This window comes from Ambystoma mexicanum, chromosome 3q (assembly GCF_040938575.1).
Source record: "Ambystoma mexicanum isolate Mex_15411 chromosome 3q, UKY_AmexF1_1, whole genome shotgun sequence".
NCBI classification, from domain to species: Eukaryota; Metazoa; Chordata; class Amphibia; order Caudata; family Ambystomatidae; genus Ambystoma; species Ambystoma mexicanum.
Window position 1 is genome coordinate 295,220,791 of NC_090926.1, and position 23,100 is coordinate 295,243,890.

General features: G+C 48.9%; 1 protein-coding gene across 1 annotated transcript in view; it reads left to right on the plus strand.

Moving 5' to 3' along the window:
* The window catches only part of C1QL4 (complement C1q like 4), a 311,132-nt gene extending 299,849 nt beyond the window's left edge, over positions 1 to 11,283 (plus strand). The window contains exon 2 of the mRNA XM_069653808.1: positions 6,044 to 11,283. Coding sequence (XP_069509909.1) covers positions 6,044 to 6,223 — 180 coding nt within the window. The 3' untranslated portion in view covers positions 6,224 to 11,283. The remainder of the gene's footprint in view (positions 1 to 6,043) is intronic.
* The last annotated feature ends 11,817 nt before the right edge of the window (positions 11,284 to 23,100 follow it).

Here is a 23,100-nt window from a genome sequence, read left to right on the forward strand (position 1 = left end):
AGCAGTCTTGCCTGCTAAGGGAACCGAGAACCATCTCACTGGATGTCGCCCTTATACAGGAGACGCCTCTTACAGCTGGATAAACAGAGATTAGCCTCTATGCACCCCAAAGAAGCGGGGGGCCCGCATATTGCTGTGTACGGGATGTATAATTCACAAAATCACACAAACCTACTTGTCGCCATACAGAATTGTTTAGGACTATTAACAGCAGCGAAACTGCAGTCAGAATAGGTACCTGTACATGCATAGTGTAAGGGGTGTATATACATGTTTCAAAAGAGACTGCTGATCCCGAAGTGATGTACCTTTGCAAACCACGCTCTATTGGTTGCCCGTGAACCGGAAATACTCTTCCCTGTTACCCTTGATGAACGGGAGGCCTTCTCAAAAGCCTCTGGCTGCACGGTTAGCACACCTGAGGTATGGAATCTAACACTTTGGGATCCAGATAAAAGTGAACCGTGGGAGGTGAACACGTTGGGTCGGGCAGCCAAATCCTGGAAGTACTTGGGAGTACACCAGACTCGCAACTACACGTCCCTTTGCAGGGTCAATGATGCCCGCTTCTTCAAATCCATTGCACGTGATCTACATAGATGGGAGGGTCCCTGTACTACTCTGATGGGAAGAATAGCTATTGTTAAAATAAATGTGCTTTGCCAGTTGTTATATTTATTTGAAAGACTCCGAGTTAGGGTCCCCACTAGAGAAGTGGCCCATGTGCAGAAAGGTGTGTGTTACATCCTCTGTCAGGGAAAAATAAAGGCCCAGAATGCATCTCAGAGTCCTATTTCCACCCAGGGAATCTGGAGGGATGGGGCGCCTGGGCGTGGCTCTTTCGTGGAACAGGAAGTTGCCCGCTCCTGCATTTAGAACTGCAGATGATCAGATCAACAAGCGTCTACATGAATCCGATCTCAAAGCTAACGTACAATTAGAGGTGAAGTCTGTGGGAATAGTAATGCCGAACCTTTCTCGATGCCTTGGACCCCACTCTAGAAAAACCCTCGTCCGCCTGGGATAGAGAAACCCGTAGGTTTGACAGGTGGAACGTGGGCAGTTGGTGGTAAATTGTGAGACCTTTCTTCGAAAAACAATACCAAAGCTTCCCACAAATGTGAAGATGAATTTGGGATATCCCAGGATGAGAGGCCACATTCAGCGCTAAAACGGGGCGCTTTGCAGAGCTAAGGGAGGGGGGGCATGACTAGTATTTTATTTTATTTTTTATTTATTTATTTATAACGCGCCGAGGCTCGCAAGCATCAGGGCGCAACAAAGACACGAGGAAAGAGGGTTCACAGGACGACACAGACAGTAGAAGAGAAATAGGAAGCAGAAAGGGCCAATGCTGATATGGAGACTAGGTAGTTATTTGAAGAGTGAGGTCTTCAGCTGCTTCCTGAAGGATTGGATGTTTCTTTCAAATCTAATATTGCAAGGCAGTTTATTCCAGTGAGAGATTGCCAGGCTTGGAAAAGCTCGACCTTGGCCTGTAGATTTGCCGGGATAACTGGGGTTGAGTAATCCTTGTTTTGCGGATCTCAAGTTACAGCTTGCCTCGTACCAGCTGAAATCTTTCTTTAGGTATATTGGGGCCGTGCCGTAAAGACAGCGGTGGACCAAGGTCAGTGATTTAAAGATAATACGTTCCCTCACTGCCAACCAGTGGAGGTCGTTTCTGTCCTTAGTAATATGCTGCCGTTTGGATTTTCCTGCAATGGACCTAACTGCATTATTTTGAATCATCTGGCATTGTTTCAGGCAGCTGCTACTGGCGCCAAGCATTAATGCGTTGCCATAATCTAAACGGGACAGAATGGTGGCTCTCGCGATGGTGGCACTGTTTTTAGTGTTAAGAAATGGTCTGATACGGCAGAGAAGTCTCTGGTAGTATTGGCAATTTCACTTTAAGTATGCGGTTTGGGCTTCAGATCCCCGTGAGGATTGTAGATAAATACCGAGGGTTTTGACCTTGTTTGAAACTGTGATAGTGGAATCTTTTATGGTAAATGAGGAGTAGTCCGGATCAAGGTTGTTTAATGCTTTTGCGGATCCAAAGGTCATAAGCTCCGTTTTAGAGCTATTAAGGCGCATCCAATGTGATATCATCCAGTTTTCGATGGTATTATAGATGATAGCTAGCTTTTCATTGTCTATGAAATGATTTCCGCTAAGCTCTAAGAGGAGCTGTGTGTCGTCTGCGAAGTTGGTAAAGAAGATCCCAAGCTGTGATAAAAGGGTGCAGAGACATCGGATATAAAGTTTAAAGAGTAAGGGGGAAAACTAGCTCCCTGAGGGACACCACAATCCAAAGGTTTGGGCAAGGTCGAGTGCCCTCCCCAAGTGATTTTTGAGTTCCTATCTTCCAAGAATGATGATACCCAATCGATGGCGTCTTGGGAACAATTTCCGGCTGAGCCCAGTGCCTCTCAGAGCTTTCCGTGATCAAGCAAATCGAAAGTGGCCGAGAGGTCCAAAAGGATTAGCAATCCAGCTTTACCTCTGTCTAATATACTCAGCATTTTTGTCTGCAGATCTAGCAGTGCTGACTCAGTGCTATGTGCACTTCTAAATCCCGATTGTTGGGGGTGTAACAGGCTATGTTTGTCAACATATTCTTGTAATTGTTTAGTAGCAATTTTATCGAGAACTTTCAGCAAGAAATTGCAATTAGTAATAGGTCTGAGATTCATGGGATCTTGTTGGTCTAGTCCAGGTTTTTTTTACCAGAGGGGTAACTGTGACTGTTTTGATTCCTGTAGGGACTTTCCGGTCCCTGAAAGATGCGTTTGTCATGCGACAGAGGAAGGGGTAAAAGGTTTCCACATTGTCCAAGATGAATTTCGGAGGTAAGACGTTTTCGACGCAAGGGGTGCAATTCATGGATGAAAGGGTGTCATGCATGTCTTTAATTGAGACTGGTGAAAATGTGAATTCAGGGATGTTTAACTCTGGGTCAATGACCTTGAGTTGAGAAGATGGTAATGGATCTAATACCTTACAATTTATGATGGATTCTCTAGCTTTTTTGATTTTATTCGAGAAGGCGATTTGGACTGCCTCGCAATCAGCCAATGTTGGTTGAAAAGGCGAGGAGAGCGTAGGTGGTTTTTCAAATGATGTTAGAATTTGAAACAATTTCCCAGTAGAGTTGGAAGCACTGGTTATTTGATTGTTATAGAATTCTTTTTTGACTTCTGCCAATTTAGTTCTGTACGAGAGATCGCATTTTTTACAATTTTCTTTATTTTCCTCGGTGGGGGTTTTGACCCATGTTTTCTCAAGTTTCCTTTCAGCTATCTTGAAGGTGCTCAAATCAGGCGTGTACCAGTTTTGATGATTGGGGTTGGGACGAACCTGTTTGTTTTTCAGTGGTGTGTGTTTGTCAAGTAACTCCTGAAAGTGGTTACTGAATTTGAGTGTAATGACATCACAAGAATCATTATCTGTGGTATTGTTCATAACATGGGTGAGTCCTTCCCTTAAGATATCTAATGTGATTTTCTTGTAGTTCGTACTTAGAACAGGTTTTGGAGAATTATCAAAATAGTCAGATTTAAATGTGAGTGGAAGAGTGGCTTCGATTTTATAATGATCTGTCCAGATGCATGGTAATGTGTTTGTCACTTTCAGTTGAATGTTGTTAGTGATAATCCAGTCAAGTTGGTTTCCAGAGCGACAAGTAGGGCCATTATTAGCAATGTGGTAGGTGATGTTTTCGAGACTATTTTCAAGGCTTATAGCCTCTTTGTCACTGGGGTTTCCTCGCCATCTATTGAGATCGCCCAGGAAGGCAGTTCCGGTGTTAGTTCCCTTAAGGTTTTTCAAGATGTGGCAGAGTTCATCATTGAAATCTGAGATCAGTGATGGGGGCCTATATAAGATGATGAGATTGATGCAGTGATTATTGGTGGGCGTAAATTTGAGATGGAGGACTTCACAGCCATTACAAGAGATGTTGGTGGTAAATAGCTTCAAGGTCTGTTTTGCTAAAATAGCTACCCCTCCTCCCTTTCCCGAAGTCCGATTTTCATAATATATATTGTAGTTGGGGGGCACAGCACTGTCAATATTTGGGCCTGTTGGTTCTTGCAACCATGTCTCTCTGAGAAAGAGAATGTCCAGATTGTCTTCTAAAATGTAATCATGAACTTCTTTCGAATGTTTATTAAGTGATCTACTGTTTAAAAGTGCAATTTTTAAATTGTCACTTTTGGGGCAAGAATGAACTGAAGTGGTGGTATCAGGGGTGATGAGACCCAAGCTGGTCTGAGAATGTGTTTCAGTCGACAAGATGTCTGTGCTTTTGTTCTTCTCGGGAATAGGAGGATTAAGTGATTTGTCTTTGTTGTTAAGATAACTTTTGACCAATTGTTCATAGTGACTAGGCTTAGGAAGTGTCCACCTAGTGCAAGCTCAAAAAAGGGCTGAATTCCCCACAAGACCAGCAGTCCGCACCTCCAACAGACACGGGCACCTCGAAAAAGATAGGTCAACCTTGCAGAACAGCTAGGCGAAACCATTCCTGTTATTACGCTGTACAGGGATCTAACCCAAGAAATTAAGACCAGAATGCTATTTAGCAACTCATTTTGGACGCATATGTTGCAAAGAAAATGTGTTTGCCCTGATTTGAGAAAAGCTTACTTAGCCGAAACACGTGTCATCACAAGAGGGCCATTGGCCAATTGTGACGAATTAACAATTTGACACCACGAAAGGCAGTTGTTTAAATGTGCTGAATAAACAATTTTACGAACTTCCAGATTTGGCACAAGTCTCCAGGAAAGTATCTTTTTTACTTTTCAACTTTGCAGAGGTATTCGCATAGTGACAGGCCCTTGTGTTTGTTACAAGAGTTAGGGGGTGCACTTTATAAACCTCATCCTCTCCGTGGGCACTGGATGGAAAATCTAAGCCCACGTACAGGTGGGTCTGTCCCCCAGTATTGATGAGGAAACTGTATCATAGCAGAGCTGATCTGCGTGGGCGGGAGAGTGGAGACCTACCTCCACATTTGGTGATACTGCTGTGAGATGATTATCTTGCGTGGAGGTGATGCTGGGCTACCCAATTCCAGGTGGACCCACGTTCGTTCTTCTTGGCGGTGTGAATGATTATACTGCTATGGCAACAGGACCTGATTTGCATCTAATCCTTAATTCATTGTTGGCTGTCAAGTGGTGCATTCCCAGACTGAGGGTGGGGGAGGGGGGGAGGGAACCACTCACTGCACTGATGTTGCTTACTAGAGTGCGGTCATGTTAACAAAGAAAAATATTATCTGCACAATCAATAATTCTGCGATGCACATGTGTTCCGCCCAGGCGCCTTCCCTGGCCTTTGCCGCCAGGAAAGAGACTGCACCGAACTTTTGTGCACAACGAGAATGAGATTTTTGGGGCGCTTCCACCTTTGACGATCTCTCTGTTTTCTTTGGACAAAAGAATGAGATTCCTTTGACACTGTACATGTTGTGGACATTTTATGGGATGGATGGTGGGGGGGTGGCTAGAGGCGGGCTGGGTCAGTGGGAGTTAGGGGAAAGATTCTGAATAATTCTGAAATGCTCCTAATCCATGCTGTTTGACCTATATGTGCTCGGATTGTGATATATGGAAAAAATACACAGGGTCAACTCACATTGCAATCATGGCTGCATAAACCACCCAAGCACAGCCTTAATTGTGGGTGATCTGCAGGTCTCAGGTTCGAATCCCGGCAAGGCCAACTCAGCCTTTCATCATTTTGAGGTCGATAAATGAGTACCAACTTCGGTTGGGTGATATTGTATGTAAATATGTTCTATTTGCAGCGCTATATAAATAACACTTCATTATCATGATCATGATTGAATAATGTCACTAAACTGGCTAGCACTGCAGTAAAGCATGGAAATCCATAGATGTATTCAAAACAGTTGTATCCTTTGGCTTTTGTGAGCACATCTGCCAGTAGCGGTCTACATTGGCCATGTTTCTTGTTTTCCGATCTCTACATTGGTACTCAAGTGTCTCTTTCTCTCTCTCACCGGCAGGTACGGGCCAGCGCCATTGCGCAAGATGCAGACCAGAACTATGACTACGCCAGTAACAGCGTCATCCTGCACCTGGATGTGGGCGACGAAGTCTGCATAAAGCTGGATGGGGGCAAAGTGCATGGTGGGAACACCAACAAGTACAGCACCTTCTCCGGATTCATCATCTATCCAGACTGAGCTCCTCTGCCACTCCAACATGCACCCCTTACTGATCCGAAATGTGCAGCGCCTTCCTCATCCACAACCATACCCGCACACTGATCTCCAGGGGCAATGGCATACACCAGCCAATGATCCGACATGTGCAGCGCCTTCCTCATCCACAACCTTACCTGCCCAATGTTCTCCAGGAGCAATGGCATACACCAGCCAATGATCCGACATGTGCAGCGCTTTCCTCATCTACAATCATACCTGCCCACTGATCTCCAGGGGCAATGGCATACACCAGCCAATGATCCGACATGTGCAGCGCCTTCCTCACCAACAACCATATCTGCTCAATGTTCTCCAGGGGCAATGACATACACCAGCCAATGATCCGACATGTGCAGCGCCTTCCTCATCCACAACCATACCCGCCCACTGATCTCCAGGGGCAATGGCATACACCAGCTAATGATCCGACATGTGCAACGCCTTTCTCATCTACAACCATACCCGCCCACTGATCTCCAGGGGCAATGACATACACCAGCTAATGATCCGACATGTGCAACGGGAAAGCTCCTCATCGATAACCAAGCCTCTTATCTACAACTACAACTCTCTCATTTGCAACTATGCCCTCCCTCTGCTCTCCAGGGGAAATGACATACGTATGCTAGTGATCAGACATGTGCAGCAGGAAGGCTCCTCATCAATAAGCAAGCCTGCCCACTGCTCTCCAGGGGCAATGACATATGCCTGCTGCTGATCTGACATGCACAGCACCTTCCTCATCTGCAACTAAGCTCACCCACTGCTCTCCAGGGGCAATGCCATAGGCTTGCTACTGATCTGACATGTACAGTGATTTCCTCATCTACAACGAAGCCCGCCCACTGCTCTTAAGGGGCAATGACATAGGCCTGCTACTGATCCGACATGCACAGCGCCTTCCTCATCTGCAACTAAGCTCGACCACTGCTCTACAGGGGCAATGACATACACGCACTCGTGAGCCAACAGATGCTGCCCCTTTACCTTGGACAATTGAGCCCACCACCGTTCATTTCATCCAGCCACATAGGCCTGCCTCTGCTAATGGTTCGGCACATGCAACACATTCACCATGAAGAAATGAGACTGAGACTACCCTTTGCTCCAACAGGAGCAACGACATACAAGTGCTGATGGTTCGACATCATGTCATCAAGGTCCATCGCAAAGACATGCTGACGGTCCCAGCCAACCGAATCCATCCTGTGCTTCCCAGGGGCAGTGACAGAAATGGGGTCCTACTGATACGCAACTCCGTCCTCTGGACTTTGTCTTCCCTACCCCACAGACACTGATGCGCACTTGAGATATCTGGTTCAACATGCACAGCATCTTCTCAAACTCTATTGTTTACCCGTGCTCAGTAAACCCACCCTTTGTTACTAACATGCACGTGCTACACCTTGACGGTCTGTGTGCTTCCTTCCAACTCCTTTCTACTGGGTCTAACTTCCCAGTCGTCAATCACCACAAACTCACCCCTTTAACTATCTTTAACTCTGGTTGCCACTGCTCCATGAAGCTGATGGCAGGGGACACTCCTGCTTTTGCACATATGACTTCTGCTCCATTCAAAGGAACCCTGGTGGTCTTCTGCAAGCATCAGTGGAGTGGTTTCTACTGCGACAAGTACTATCCTCCTACAGGCCGCACTGCAGAGGTTGACAGCACTGGCGGAGGGCGGTATCAGCCTACTGGCGGATGATACAGAGGTTTTCCACAGTGACAGAGACATTATCTACCTCCAAGCAGTGGCAAGAGTGGTTGCCTCGACTAACTGAGGGGTTATCTGCCTAGAGGCAGTGACTCCAATGTTTATCGACCCCTGACCGAGGGCTTATCTAGCTGCAGGTGAGGTCTAGAGTGGTTGGCACCACTGAATGAGAAGTTATCCGTCCACAAGTTGGTGGCTAGGCCGGTTGTCTCCACTGAACGGGGCGTTTCCAATCTACAGGCTGAGATTGGAGTGGTGTCTCCATTGACTTAGGCGTTATAGATCTACCCACAAATGGTGCGTAGTGGGGTTCTCTCCATTGACAGAAGAGCTATGTACCTGCAGGCGGTGGCTTGAGGGGTTATCTAGACTGCTGGGAGTGTTTTCTCTATCTAGAGAAGTGTGCTGGAAGGGCTTCCCTCCCATCATGCATTGCCCTTCTGAGTGGGAGGGTGGGCTGAATTGGGCCTCTTGTGAATACTTGTCCTGGTCTGATCTTCTTGGGTGGGGACAGTGAACTGGCGCGCATTCCTAAATGATGGAGGAAGAAGAGGTGGGTGAAGTGGGCCAAATGCATTTCTTGATCGTCAGTACTTGAAAGGTCATGTTTCACATTTTAAATATTTCATACATGTTTTATATGTGGTGTTTTCCGTGGTATTGTTCATTTCGCTGCAAGAACTTATAACTCCACTATCACAGGAAGTGAGAGTCCTCCATTTGCACTGCCGCAGAATAATAAGAACATTGTGGGGGGGGAGACAGAAAGCAGACGACTCTTCAGTATTATCTCCCAAAAACATTCTAGGAACCAGACATATTGTTTTCGAAGTTCTATGTGTGATTTTCCTTTCGCTCAAATCGGAGGCCTGCTTCCTCTGGTAAAAAAAAAACACGTTTGCCCCTTTTCTCTCACACACAAGGCTTAGCTGGATCCTGCACAGAACCGCTGGCTTCTCTTGAAGGGGCCAGGTCCCACATTTTCTGATGGGGGATTTGCAGAGGGTTGGGTAGTTTGTATGTACCCCGACATAGTGGGATGACGCAAAGAGACGCCTGCACTCCAAAGAAGTCCCCGATTTAGGAGAGCGAATTAGAATGGTGGGAGAGCCTCCAAGGTGACTCCAGATCGAATTTTGAACACCGAAGAAGTGAGAGAAGATGGCCACTGCTTCGCAGCTGCATTTGACCTTCCTTTGGAGGATTTTTGCATCCCGAAATCTAGGCCAGAGCGCGTGGATGGATGAGAGGACATGAAGGTGAGGGCAGAGCAGGGATAAGGCTCCTCTGAGCCTTGCCATGTGAAGGTCGCTAACCACCATCAAGAAGCTCGATAGAGGCATCTGGGCCCTTCAGTGGGAGGGCGGGGGGGTCAGTGGGTCAGAGGCCCTCGGAGGAGAGCGAAATACGGTGGTGCCCCCTGCACTGAACTTCACTTCCCCTCGGTATTTGCCCCCTCCTTGCCGCGCTGAGGCGCAGCAGCGTTCCAATTAAGGGCTCTTCAGTCTGACATGCAGGACCTCCTCTGCTCTTGGGCAGCCATGCAACCTTCCTCCAGCACAACCCGCCAAGATACACATAGCAATTTATTTAACACAACTGGTTGTTCATGCAAAAGTTTGATCAACACGGCAAGGCGATTTCCAAGTAACAGAGTTTATCTGACACAACAGATCAATGTGCACAAAAACGGCTTTGTGCATTGCAACAAGACAGTATCTTGCAAGAGTTCCTTTAGCAAAACAGGGTAAGATACACGCAAAGACTTTGGGTGAGGAGTTACTCTACACAAAGTTTCACTGAGGAGTCCAAACGTCAGACATGAAGGCATCAGGTTGAAAGTAGACGGCTACCATTAGAGTGCAGCTCTCTGTGTGACCCTGCACCCAGGTTCCCTCGTTACTTGCGCCCTCGCCAACCTCCAGTCCTGACCTGGCAGCCTGAGTGCTCCAAGTGAGTAAGCTCCAATTAATGGCTCTTCGTTCTGCTCCTCGAGGCCTTATGTTATGTTGATTGGTACCACGCGCCGCTACCACCCAAGAGCAGTCTCCAGGCGCTGTGCACACATTGGGCACTTCAACCTTCCAATCCACCTCACTGGGTTCACGGGAGGCTTTGTGTGACACAATAGATCAATGTCCAACGTAAATGTCTACGGAAGTCTTTGTTCAACACAACAAAGCTGACCGACATTCCCTAAGAATTAATTCCTCCAACAGGTGAACCTTCACATGAGGGTTTCTGAACACATCCTTTCAATGCCCCTACAAAGGTTAAGTATACAGAATCACTGCACTGGGTGGCGATACTGCCCGTAGATAGCCATGGCATGCATTCCAGTTATTAGTCAATAAGTTTTATTATTCTACCTTTTTGTGCGCATATCATCATCATAAAACGTTTGATTCAACACAACATTTCAACTTTGATTGTATGCATTGAAGCACTCAGCAAAGCAGGCAAATGTCCACTCAAGAGCACAACAGGCCAGCATCTATGTGAGGGTTCTATGAGTACAGCAAGTTACTGCCCCACGAACAGTTTTACTGAGTGCAATAGTTTGCCGCCCAGTCAAGAATGTGTTCCACCTTGGCGGCCAATGCCCGTGCACGTGTTAATTTCACATGACGGGTCCACATTCACGCAAAGGTTTGTTTAACGCACAGAACAATACCCAGGCAACAGGCATTTGTACATGTCTGTTGTATGTTCAGCACGATAGGTCAATGTCCACTGGAGATTTTGTTCTACAAAATAGGTTCACACCACCCCGTTAAGGGTTCAATCAACACAACATCGTCAGTCATTCAAGTGTTTATTCAATCTACGCTTTGTTCGACACATCAGTTGAAAGTCCATGCAAGAGTTAATTCAACACAATAGATGAATGTCCATGGATGGGCCAATGAAGGTGCAAAGGGAATACTCAACACCACTGGCCAACATCCAAGCTTGCATGGGTGTCTCTCCATCCTCCATCCGCATACTCTCCACCGTCCATTGATGGCAGTCTTGGCAACCATCCGATATCAACTGGAAAACTCTTTCATTTCCCCCCCAAAGAGTCAATTTTCTCTGTGATCCAGATCCATTGCTCCAAGGCCTGAGAACGGGGGACCGGAGCCCCAAGATTGCTCCCCATTGATGGTATTTGTAAATCTCCTTGACTGAAGTACTCAAATGTTGATTTCAGATGACTTCTGAACTTTCCCACTTCATAATTCCTATGCAATTGTCTTGCGTAGGCCTGCACCTAACCTGTACCTGCCTCCGAGCATGACCTTTCGAGGGGATTGGGTCCTCCGACGTATTCCATATCTATGACAGTAATCACCACAGCTGTGCTGCTTCAGAACATTTTCAGCATCTGTGTCCTGCGTCGATGACGTCGATGCGCCATCCTCAATGACCTCCTCCAACGGCCGACGTCATCCGATGTGATAAGTAGGACGCACAACGCCCGTAGCCTCAGTTCCGTTTTTTCCGCAAACGTGTTCGCTTCGTGAATCTCGGTACGCCTCGACTCTTTGGAGTTTCTGTTGTTCATCTCGGTTCTTCGAACCTGTTTGTTTGTGAAGTTATTCTTTGTGAAGATGTCTACCTCGTCTTCCACTCCATGTCCGGGCTTTAAGAAGTGCAGGGACTGTGGGTCCAAGATGTCCGTCACGGACTCGCACGACGCCTGCCTCCGGTGCCTCGAGGAGGCCCATGACACGATGACTGTGTTGACTGCCAGTCACTCACGTCGAAAGCCTTGCGGGAGCGCAAGAAGAAGTTATCGGTAGGTAAGGTGTCCAAGCCCCAGAAGTCGAGGTCTGCGGGGCTTTCGTCGGACGACTCGAGGGGTGACTCTCCGCGTCGTCGTCAGAAGTCCAGTGGGTCTCGGTCCCGGAGTCGGTCTCGCCACTCCTCTGCCTCTTCGAGACACTCCCGCCGTCATCGGTCACCTTTCCCGTCCTCATCCGAGGTCTCCGCCTGTCGGCGGGTCGCTTACCCCACCAAGCATGAGACACCAGAGGAATGGGCTTCCTTCGGGGAGAAAATGTTGGCGATTCTTGAATCGCAGGGCACTGGTCCGTCCGCGCCTTCGAGTGGGGTCGGTCGTGATTAGCCGAGAGATGCCGCTCGCACGCCTTCGGGCTCGGGTGGTTGTCACGATTCGCGGGAAAGGTCCCGCTCGGACAAGGGAAATCATTCTCGGCATGCCGGCCCAGGTCCCGGTCCTCGACACGCTTGAGACCGCGTGAACCTGTGAAGTCTTCAAGGAAGACATCGATGCCTGTGGCACCGAGGTCGTCGACGGACTCTCTAGAGGCTCTGCCGATTCACTCGACGCCCTCGGTACCTTTCGGAGCTGTGTCGACGGGGGTACGCCGTGGCTCGGGGGAACCACCCAGGAAGGCTATGGCCAAGGTCAAGCATGGCTTTGGTTCCAGTTCTGTGCCTTCTTACCGCCATCTGGAATTAATTTCAGAGGTGGATGAGGGCTCTGATGATGGCATGGTGCCTGACACGGTGCCTGACGAGATTCTCTCGGGCCATAGCCAGTTTGAGGACCTGAGGCAGTCCCTGCTTGATGCTAGTGGGCTGGACACCTCTCTGGAGGTGGAGTTTTGTAGGCCTGATCCTGGCACTCATGCCGATTCTTCGTACCGGCGACTTATGTCACGGGTCACCGAGTACTTAGGTTGGTCTGCTCCCCCAGGGGAGTTTGTTCAGGATGACCTTACGGATATCCTCGACATTGTTCCACCAACTGACCCGGTACTGCCATTCCATATGGCTCTGCAAAGAAGGGTGGCAGCGGCTTGGACTGCTCCGGAGAGTCTCCCGGCAGTGAGCAGGTCTTTGCCGCAAAAATACCGTCCAGCCAGTAGTGACCCATGCCACTTGTCCAAGCACCCTACTCCGGAGAGTTTTGTGTTGCAGGCAGCTACGGCCCCGGCAAAGCACGCGTCATACCCTACCATCCCTCCTGATAGGGACGACAAGCGTTTTGACAGCTGGGCGAAGAAAGTGTTTTCTGCAGGGGGTATGGCGCTTCAGGCGGCCAACTCCATTTGTGCCTTGTCTCGTTTCACACACACTCTGTGGAACTGTGTTTCCTTGGCGGCTGAACATATTCCCGAAGGGGATGAACGGGATGGTTTCTTTGCCATGGTTCAGGATGGCAAGGATGCTATGTGTGAGGCCGTTCAGTCGGGTTTGGACATGGCAGATTGCATCAGCCGGTCCATGGCAGCGAGCACCGTGATACGCAGGTTTATATGGTTGCGGAAGTCGGGGTTTGCTCCTGATGTGCAGGCCCGGCTCCTGAACATGCCCTTTGACGGGGAACATCTTGTTGGCAGCAAGGCTGACGAGAGCCTTGAGAGGTTGCAGACCTCAAAAGCTGCAGCGAAGTCGTTGGGCGTTGCAGTTTGACAACCTCTGACTTTTCGTCCTAGGGGACAGCAATGGAGGGGAGGTTCCTTTCGTTATTACTCATCCTTTGGTAAAGCGAGAGGAGCTGCCAGTCAAAGGGGCCACCGTAGGAGTGCCAGAGGTGGAAAACAAGGTACTCGAGGTGCCAAGGCTGTTCGGGCTGTTGCCTCTTTGCCCTCGGGCAATGCCGCATCCGCTTCAGCTCAGTCATGAGGCCATGTCCCATGGTTCGCCGGTTGGGGGAAGGCTGGCGCAGCATCTTGCAGAATGGCGCGCCATTACATCAGATGTGTGGGTTCTGGATATCATAACCCACGGCTACTGTCTTCCTTTCCGGCAGAGGCCTCGAGACAATCCTCCAGGAAATCTCTCTTTGAAGAGTCCGGATCCACTCCTTGCGCAGGGAATTCAATCCCTGCTGGAGAAATGCACCATAGAACTGGTGCCTGTAGCGGAGAGGAACAAGGGATGGTATTCCCCTTATTTTTTGATTTCCAAGAAAGACGGGGGATTGAGAGCCATCATGGACTTGCATGGTTTAAACAAACTCCTCAGGAAGGACAAGTTCAAGATGGTTACTCTCTCTCAAGTCCTCCAGGCCCTTCAACTTCAGGACTGGTTGGTGTTTCTCGACCTCAAGGACGTTTATTTTCATGTGCCGATCCATCCAAAGCACAAGACGTACCTGAGGTTTGCGGTTGGCGACTTGCACTTTCAGTTTCGGGTCCTGCCGTTCGGATTGACCTCCGCCCGAGGGTCTTCGCCAAGCTCATGGTAGTGGTGGCAGCCCACCTCAGGAAAGGGGGGGTTCACGTCTACCCCTACCTAGACGATTGGTTGATCAGGGCGCGCTCTCCCGTGCAAGTTCGGGATCATCTGTCAGTCACCTGCCACTCCCTCCACAAGCTGGGCTTCTCCCTCAACTTAAAGAAGTCCCATTTGACACCAACTCAGAGGCTCCAGTACATCGGAGCAGTGCTCGACACGTCCCTGGGCACTGTTTTCCTCCCCAGGTGAGGGTTCATCACATTCAGCAGATGGTGCACAAGTTTCAACTTGCCCAGACTCTCCCAGAGTTCGAGTTCTTGAGACTGCTCGGCCTCATGGCATCCTGCATTCTTCTGGTGCCAGAGGCCAGGTTGCGGATGAGATCTTTGCAATGAGCACTCAAGCTCCAGTGGTCTCAGTCCTCCGCAGAATGTCGGACCCTGTTCAGGTGCCGTCTTCGGTCGCCCAGGACCTTCTGTGGTGGGCCGACGAAGGCAATCTGATGAGGGGGGCTCTATTTTGGCTGACCTGGCCGGAGGTGACGATCGTGACGGACGCATCCCTCATGGGATGGGGAGCTCACGCCAACGAGTTGACAGTCAGCGGTCATTGGTCTCCATCGGAGTCCAGAATCCATATCAATCTGTTGGAGCTGAGGGCCATCAGGCTAGCGCTGAAGGCTTTTCTGCCGACTGTGCAAGGAAAGAATGTCCTGATCCTGACGGACAACACGTGGTCATGCACTACCTCAACAAAAAGGGGGGGCAGGGTCACTTCCACTGTGCAGGGAGGCGATGCAGCTCTGGTTCTGGGCAATCCAGCCAGCAGGAAGCTTCGATCTCGGCAGTTCATCTGGCAGGAGATGAAAATGAGACGACAGACGCTCTGAGCAGGCAGAGCACGATCTCTCACAAGTGGGAGTTGGCTCAGGAGATTCTCCTTGAGATATTCGCCCTTTGGGGGACCCCTCAAGTGGATCTCTTCGCCTCCAGTGTCAACCGGAAGTGCGAGAGGTTCGGCTCGCGGGAATTTCCTCCAAACAGAGCCTTAGGAGACGCCTTTGTGGTGGAGTGGTCCTTCCCACTGCTGTACGCGTTTCCTCCAGTCCCTGTCATCCCACAAGTACTGCAGAGGTTACGGAGGTTCGGTTCCCGGATGATCTTCATTGCTCCGGCGTGGGCCTGGAGGACTTGGTACCCGGACCTTCTCGACTTGTTCATCTGCCCTCCACGTCGTCTTCCCTACCGAGACGATCTGCTCTCACGGGAGGGGGGTCAGGTTCTCCATCCAGAGGTCAGGTCCCTCAACCTTCACGCTTGGTTTCTGAAAGGTTGAGGTATAAGGATTGGGACCTCCCTGAAGACGTGATGGAGGTGTTGCTTTCGGCCAGAGGGCCCGCAACAAAGTCCCTGTACCGTTGCCGTTGGAGGAAGTTCTGCGACTGGTGCAGGGTTAAGAATGTGGATCCCTTTTCATGTGAAATTCCCATGGTTCTGTCTTTTTTGCTTTCTTTGGCCCACAGGGGCCTTCAAGTGGGTACCATTAAAGGTTACCTGGCGGCGCTGTCTATATTTAAGCGCTCGTCTGAAGAGTGTTCCTATTTTAAAATTCCTTTAATTTCTCAGTTTCTGAAAGGGCTCACTAATGTGTTCCCTCCATCACCTTTCCAGGTGCCTGGTTGGGATTTGAACCTTGTTCTCAAGTTTCTGATGGGTGCTCCGTTTGAGCCTTTGCATTCATGCCCTTTGAGACTGTTAACTCTGAGAACTGTATTTTTAGTTGCGGTCACTTCCGCTCGCAGAGTGAGTGAGTTACAGGCACTTTCAGTTAAGCCACCCTTCACTGTGTTTCATAAGGATAGGGTTGTCCTTAGAGTTCGTCCTTCTTTTCTTCCGAAGGTGGTGTCGGAATTTCATTAAGGCCAGAAGGTTGTTCTTCCGGAATTTTATCCTCCTGCACATCCTGGTAATGAAGAGGAGAGGCTCCATAGGCTTGATCCTAGGAGAGTGTTAAGCTTTTATTTTTCATGCATGTCCCGGGTCAGAGTGGACGATCAGCTCTTTATTGGTTATGCTGTAAAGCGTTTGGGACAGGCTGTGACGAAACAGACTTTGTCTCGCTGGATTATTTTGGCTATCTCTGAGTGTTAGCGCTTGGCGGATAAGGACCCACCGGTCGGCTTACGGGCCCATTCTACCAGGGGTATGGCTGCCTCTACTGCCCTGGAGAGGGGTGTTCCTATTCGCAACATCTGTGATGTAGCCACCTCGGCTTCGGTACATACTTTTGTACGTCACTTTTCCTCCTTTTCCATCCGGGGACAGGATCTGGCCTTTGGCAGGGCGGTCCTTTACTCCGCAATTTGATTGGGCATGCTAAATTTCTGTTTTCTAAATTCTTTTCCCACCTCCTTGCATTGGTACTGCTTTGGGAGTCTGTCATAGATATGGAATACGTCGGAGGAGCCAATCCCCTCGAAGAACAAGTTACTCTCTTACATGGTAATGTTCTTTCGATGGGATGGTACGACGACGTATTCCATATCGCTCCCTCTCTACCTTCCCCGGTACAGAATTTCTTATGTGATTGCAGCTTACGTTTCCGCAAGGCTTTGTGTGTCAGACTGGCAGAAGACTGGTGGCAAACGTTCTGGGAAAAAACTACAACTGAGGCTACGGGCGTCGTGCGTCCTACTTATCACATCGGATGACGTCGTCCGTCGGAGGAGGTCCTCGAGGACGGCGCATCGACTTCATCGACGCAGCACACAGATGCCGAAAATGTTCCAAAGCAGAACAGCTGTGGTGATTACTGTCATAGATATGGAATACATCGTCGGACCATCCCATCGAAAGAACGTTACCAAGTAAGAGAGTAACTTGTTCTTCTTGCTGTTTTCAAGCACTGCTGTCATAGATGTGCCAGCAAAGGGGCTCGTGGCTTCGTTTAGGGCAAGTGCTGGCTCTGCACCCTAGGGTGCCATGTCAAGGGTGCTGGTGATTTACCTCAGAAGAGGGTGTTCAGGCGGCAGTAGCTTTCCATTTAGGTCAATCCATACCCATGGCCTCCTTAAATATCCTCTGCCCCCTCCTGCTTAGAAGGAAGGCAAGCCTCTGTTGGGGGGCGGGAGGACACACGCAGCAGCCCCGGAGAGTCGTGGCTGCCCCTCTCTACCACCTACGGAAGACATTCAAACGTCTACTCTGCTTCCAGGGGTCTTATTTCCTCGCTTCCCAAAACGCCTGGACAAGCTGCCAAATTGTTGTAGACTTTCAACCCCATCCCATACTCGGCCCCCTCTATCCTCGTGTGGGATGGGGCCCTGCCGTATGTGGCCTGGTCCTGACCCCATGCCCCACCGAAAACAAAACATGCTTTAGCACAGCCTGGAATCCATCTTGTGACCGTTGATGATTCCTAACTTCCCACTCAGAGCGCAGACAGACAGAGATTCCTCTCCCCCCTCAAAATGAAAAGCGAACTTCGCTCAAGATTGTTGTCCTCACTTGTGAATGGCAGCCGTTACCCACAGTCCTGCGCATGGAGGCCTGGTGTCAGCCCGTGTACCTCAACTAAACAGCAACAAATGTTCTCATTGTCTACTATATACTAAAATTGTTTTGTAAAAAAAAAAAGCTATTAAAATATAATAAAATTCATCTTTTTTTCTATGCCTGAATGAAATATTTTGTGTTGTCTCAATTGCCGCAGATCACAGAGTGGTCTGCTTGAGCGTTGAGATGTGATTGAGTCCCTTGGGAGCTCCAGTTATTGATGCATCCTGTTCCTGCTTCAGTGAAACACAGGGGCGGGGGGGATACCTGCCCGGGCCATATAGAGTCAATGCACTCAGCTAATGTTAGGTTCTACAAGGTGGAAGTCCCACTGAGGAGACAGGAGTCATGCTGGGAAGGTTTGCATAGGGGCGAGGAGAGTTATGCTGCACAGGGACAGGTGACACTGAGGGTAACCACGTTACAATGGTTAGTGATAGGTTCACTCATGGCTCAAGTTGAGGCTACAGACGGGTGGACGGAGTCCCCCCACTTTTTTACGAGGGCACCTTGATATGTTGATTTCTGGTGACGCTCGATTCAATTGGTATGTTAATGAGTCCCCCCACTTTATTTTTTAGCACTTGACCCCTGGATTCACAAAGGAGAGTTTGGTTGTTATAGGGAAGCCTGGAGCTTCACACTGGGTAGAACTGGGTTGGAACTGATTGTGTCATGTTGTGGGGGTTGGAGGCATGGCAGGAAGGCATGGTTTATAATGTAGGATGGTCAGATTACACCACAGAGCTGGGGGATTGCAACCTTTGGTGCTCCAGATATTTGGCACTACAACTCTCAACAACCCTAGCCAGCATAGTGAATGGTTAGGAATCATGGGCGTTGTATTAGAGGCAAAGGTTGCAGGCCCTTGCCACAGAGGCTAGTCATGCACGGGAGGAAGTTATGATACACTGAGAAGACTGGTCATGCTGAGGCAGTGGCATCACCAGGAATCAAATGTAGGAGGTGCACAGAGGGGGGCCAAAGACAAAAGTAGGGGGGGCACAGACAACAGTGGGGGGGGGGAGCCTATGGAAGGTAATGTGTGATGTCACAAGCACTCCTGTAGATAGGCTTTTGTGCACACCAACTACCCACACCCCAATGCAGCTCCCTTCCCCCCCCCATCAGAATCCAGCCAGGAAACCATTCAGTGACTAATGGCCCATCATTAGCAGTTTCGTACTCTACATTCTGATGGGAGGGCCTGCTCTGCACACTATGGAGGTCGCTGTGCAGAAGCAGGGCAGGAACACCTGAGAAGTGGCTCGTGCTCATGTTCATACCGATGCCAGAATGCATACTAAGATCACTGCACGCTTCCAGACAAAAGGAGAGTATTTGCGTGTAATATGCAGACATTTGCCTTAGTGAGTGTCACAAATAACACCGCGAACAGAGAACACGGTCACTGTTCCCCTTAGGTCGCAGGGACAAAGGCGGCAAGGATTTCAGAGGGGGGCATGACTCCCCCAGGTTCCCCGTTAGGGACGCCACTGTGGTGAGGAGCACCGGGCAGCGTTATTCGGGGTAAGGGAAGTTATGCTGGAGAAGGGCATGTGCTGCTGCTTTTGCTCAGGTGACGTTGCAGAGGTTTTGGGACGTGCTGCTGGCATGTGATACGAGTTTCCATGGCAAACGTTGGGCAAACAAGAAGATGCAGAATTGATGTGTATTTTCTGCAACTATGAATGCTTGTTTTTCTGTCCACTCCCTTTCACGTTTCCCCTCCCGCCCTTTTCCGCTGGGTTCTCTATACACGCAACACTGTATACAATAATAAGACATAAGTGGGGATCTGTCCATTCTTGGGAGGTTCGTGTTATGGTGCCTCGGGGTTTGGCACGCAATACAAATGTTAAATAAATAAATACAAATAAAATAAATGGGGAGCATAATGTCGTGGGCCAAGTTGCCCTGGGAGGATGGGCTTGCCCTGAATAGGGGAGGGGTCTTAGTGTGCAGGGTCTGGTTGCAATCAGAATGGTTCCCCTAACCTACTTTTAGTGAGGCCACGATGCCACACACCAGCACGTAGGTGCGATTATTGTGCGCAGGTGCTGAGCGGCCAGAGGTCATGTGATAGCTAAGCGACCAATGACACAGCCCCTCGCCCCCCCTCCGCGAGGTGTGAACCGAACACGCAGTGTACACGGTTTATTGCTGCGCTGAGACTGAGAACCAAATGACAGCTTAACCTAAAAGCACGGGGTTGACCTTTCAAGCGCTCACAATTTGAATCTGGCTGGTGAGCGGGGACATGTGACGACAAAAAGATTGGAGGAAATATATTATTTAGCAGTTGACATATATGCCCAGGCATTTTGATTGAGCCTGCCTATTGATTTACTAGCCTCGAGGGGCCATCCTCGACACCATGGAAGCCCTCCCAATTAGCCACCCTCCGCGGGCGCCTTTCCCCACCTCCCGCCCCACGCGTTCCACCTTTTCCTCAGAGGGGCCTGGCCCCTGGCTGGCCACTTGCAAGCTTAAGGCATGGTTACAGTTTACTAGGGCTCACCACAACCCCCACACGCGCGTGCATGGGTTTGGAAGCATCAACATCAATTCCAAAAGTAAAGGAAATAGAAATGTATACCCCGCCACGCCACAGTGTCGAGGAGCGGCTTGGCCTTGCGAAGGGGGTGCTTGATTTTTTTTTTCTCCATGCGAGTGTTTTCAGGGTGCACACGGGGCTTTTGATTCTCCACTGGCGGTGTGGAGGAGCAAGCGGTTGGAGCACTCACAGGAGACCTACGAACACGTCCATGAGCTGACGGCACCTGTCTGCTAGGGGTCCTCATGTTGGGAGACAGTCAACCAAGCAGTGAGACCTGCACTTGTGGCCCGCTACTGACAGCGGTGGCCCCAGCCACAACATTTTGGAGGGCAGGTTTGAGAGCTGGTAGTGATCCCCACCCTGAGGCCGGGAGGCTGAATAGATATAACGCCTTTCTTTGTCCCATTACATGCATCTTTCACACCAACGCACAGGGGCGTAGCCAGGATTGTGTAACAAGTGAGGCCAGGAGCTAAAGTAGTAGAGCTCACTCTAAGCTAAGGGGAGCCCGAAGAGGGAACTGGGCTCGTTCTACCTCCGGCTGAATCCGTAGGAGCTACCGTGTGTAGTGAGAGCGCAAACCATTCAAGGGGGGTTCGGAAGGGTCTCCCCCACCCCTGAGATAAATGTGTGAATGAGGGGTTAAAATGGTGCATTTTACACTACGTTTTCTGTGATACATTAGGTAAAAAGCTGCACTCGGTTCCGTGCAAGTTAAGACATGAAAAAAGTCCATTAGCTGCCAAGCCATCAGCAATGCACAGGAGCATTTCCAAAGCCGTTTTCTTTGCCCACTTTGTCGGTTATCTGCAAGTGTAAAAAAATCATTTTCATACCGATGCAACTCTGTGTTCTTGAATGAGCACACTATTTTGAATAAGTGGCAATCAGGCTTCAGACATGGACACAGTACAGAGACAGCGCTACTGGATTTAAAATCACGGTTGTTACAGCATATGGATAAGGGGCAGATGGTGACATTGAGGCTGCTGACTTGTCTGCCGCCTTGGACCTGGTGGACCATGTTAAATTGGTCACCAGGTTAAAGGAGGTATCGAGATTTTCAGACAATGCAGCTCCTTGGATTACGTCATTTCTAAGCAAGCAAAGTTGTAGAGTATGGAGAGGGGAAGCAGAGGCTACGCCTGTAATCCTGAAGTGTGGTGTTCCGCACGGAGCGTGCTTGTCGCCATCGCTATACAACATATTTACAGTTCCTTTCTTCAACTTGCTGGAAAAAAATAACATAGGGTTCACTAACTTTGCAGAACTAACTTTGCAGATGACACCCAGTGTGTTATTCCCATGTCGGGCCAACATAATGAGGATGAAAAAAGGATAAATGAGACATATGAGATCATCCAATCATGGAGTTGTCCTTGATCAGAACTTAAACATGAAAACACACATAGGCAGCCTGATGTCTTCTACGGCATCTCATATTAAATTTCTGGCCCAATTTGGCCCCTACATTTTCCAAACCAGTGCGCGACTGTTGCTAGGGCTATTGTTGGGTCTAAGATTGACTATTGTAGTCTTTTAGCCGGAGTAGCCAAGACTGATATCTCTCGACTTCAAACACTACAAAATACCATGGTTAGAAATATTTTGGCCTTAAAAAGAGAGACCATGTGTCAGAGGCCAGGCAGACATTGCATTGGCTTCCTGTTGCTTCTAGGGTTCAGTTTCGGCTGCTATAACTCATAAATGCTTAAAGGGATTGGGCCTGCAGTATTTAAAAGAGCATTGACGTAAAAATCTAATTCTAGAACGTTGAGGTCAAATAACTCAAACCAGCTACAAATTGCCAAATGCAATCTTACCCAAGTCATTAAATGTACGGTCTTTATGGCAGCTCCTAAAGAATGGAAAGAGATCCCAGCCGGCCTTAGAGATATAGCAATATTTAGGAAAAGTATCAAGACATTGCTTTTCAAATAAGATTGTATACTGCTAGCTGTTTCCCTCCTGCGCATGATCTTTGTTGGTTTGTCGCGCCCTCATGCCTCCGGGTTTTATGGTGCGCTATTCAAGTGAATAAAGTAAAGATTGTGCCCAAACATGTCCATTCTGTTGCACCAATACATGCCGGTGTTCCCACATCAGAAAATTATCATGTTTGCTTTGCCCATGATGCCAGTAATGATACTATAACAACACATGTTCATGCTGTCTCTGCCAATATATGCTGTATCCCCACGTAACAACATGCTCTTTTTGGCATGAATGCCAGTTAAATAAAAATGCCACAGTAAGAAAACTGGGTAGTGTTGGCTAGCTGGTACAATAGCTCAGAGGGTTGAGCACATGCTGCTGCAATTGGAGTGTGATCTGAAGTTCACAGATTCAAATCCTGGCAAGGTCAACTCATCCTTCTGAGGTCGATAAATGAGTACCAACTTTGGTTGGGTGATCGTTTTATATAAATATGTTCTCTGTACAGTGCTTTGGCAAAAGTGATGTAAAAATAGCAAATCATTATCATTACACAAATCCCAACATATAACAACTCTCATGTTGTATTTGTCACCCTAACGCCAGTAAAAAATGACATGCCACGTTAAGAAAACATTCCCTTGAGGGCTGCACAAATGCCGCCCCACCGCCTATGTAAAACCACTTATGTTGCCTTTGACCTTAACACCAGTTAAACAATGCCATAAGGAAACATGCCCTCACCAAGTAAGAACACTCATCATCTGAGCACAAAATTCATTGCCACGGTAGGACCCAGCCAGCCCCATTGCAGTACCCTCCCCCCACTCCAACCTCTCCTTCGCATAATAACACTCAAGTTGGCTTTGCGTAGCCAGTAAAACATGCCATGATCCTG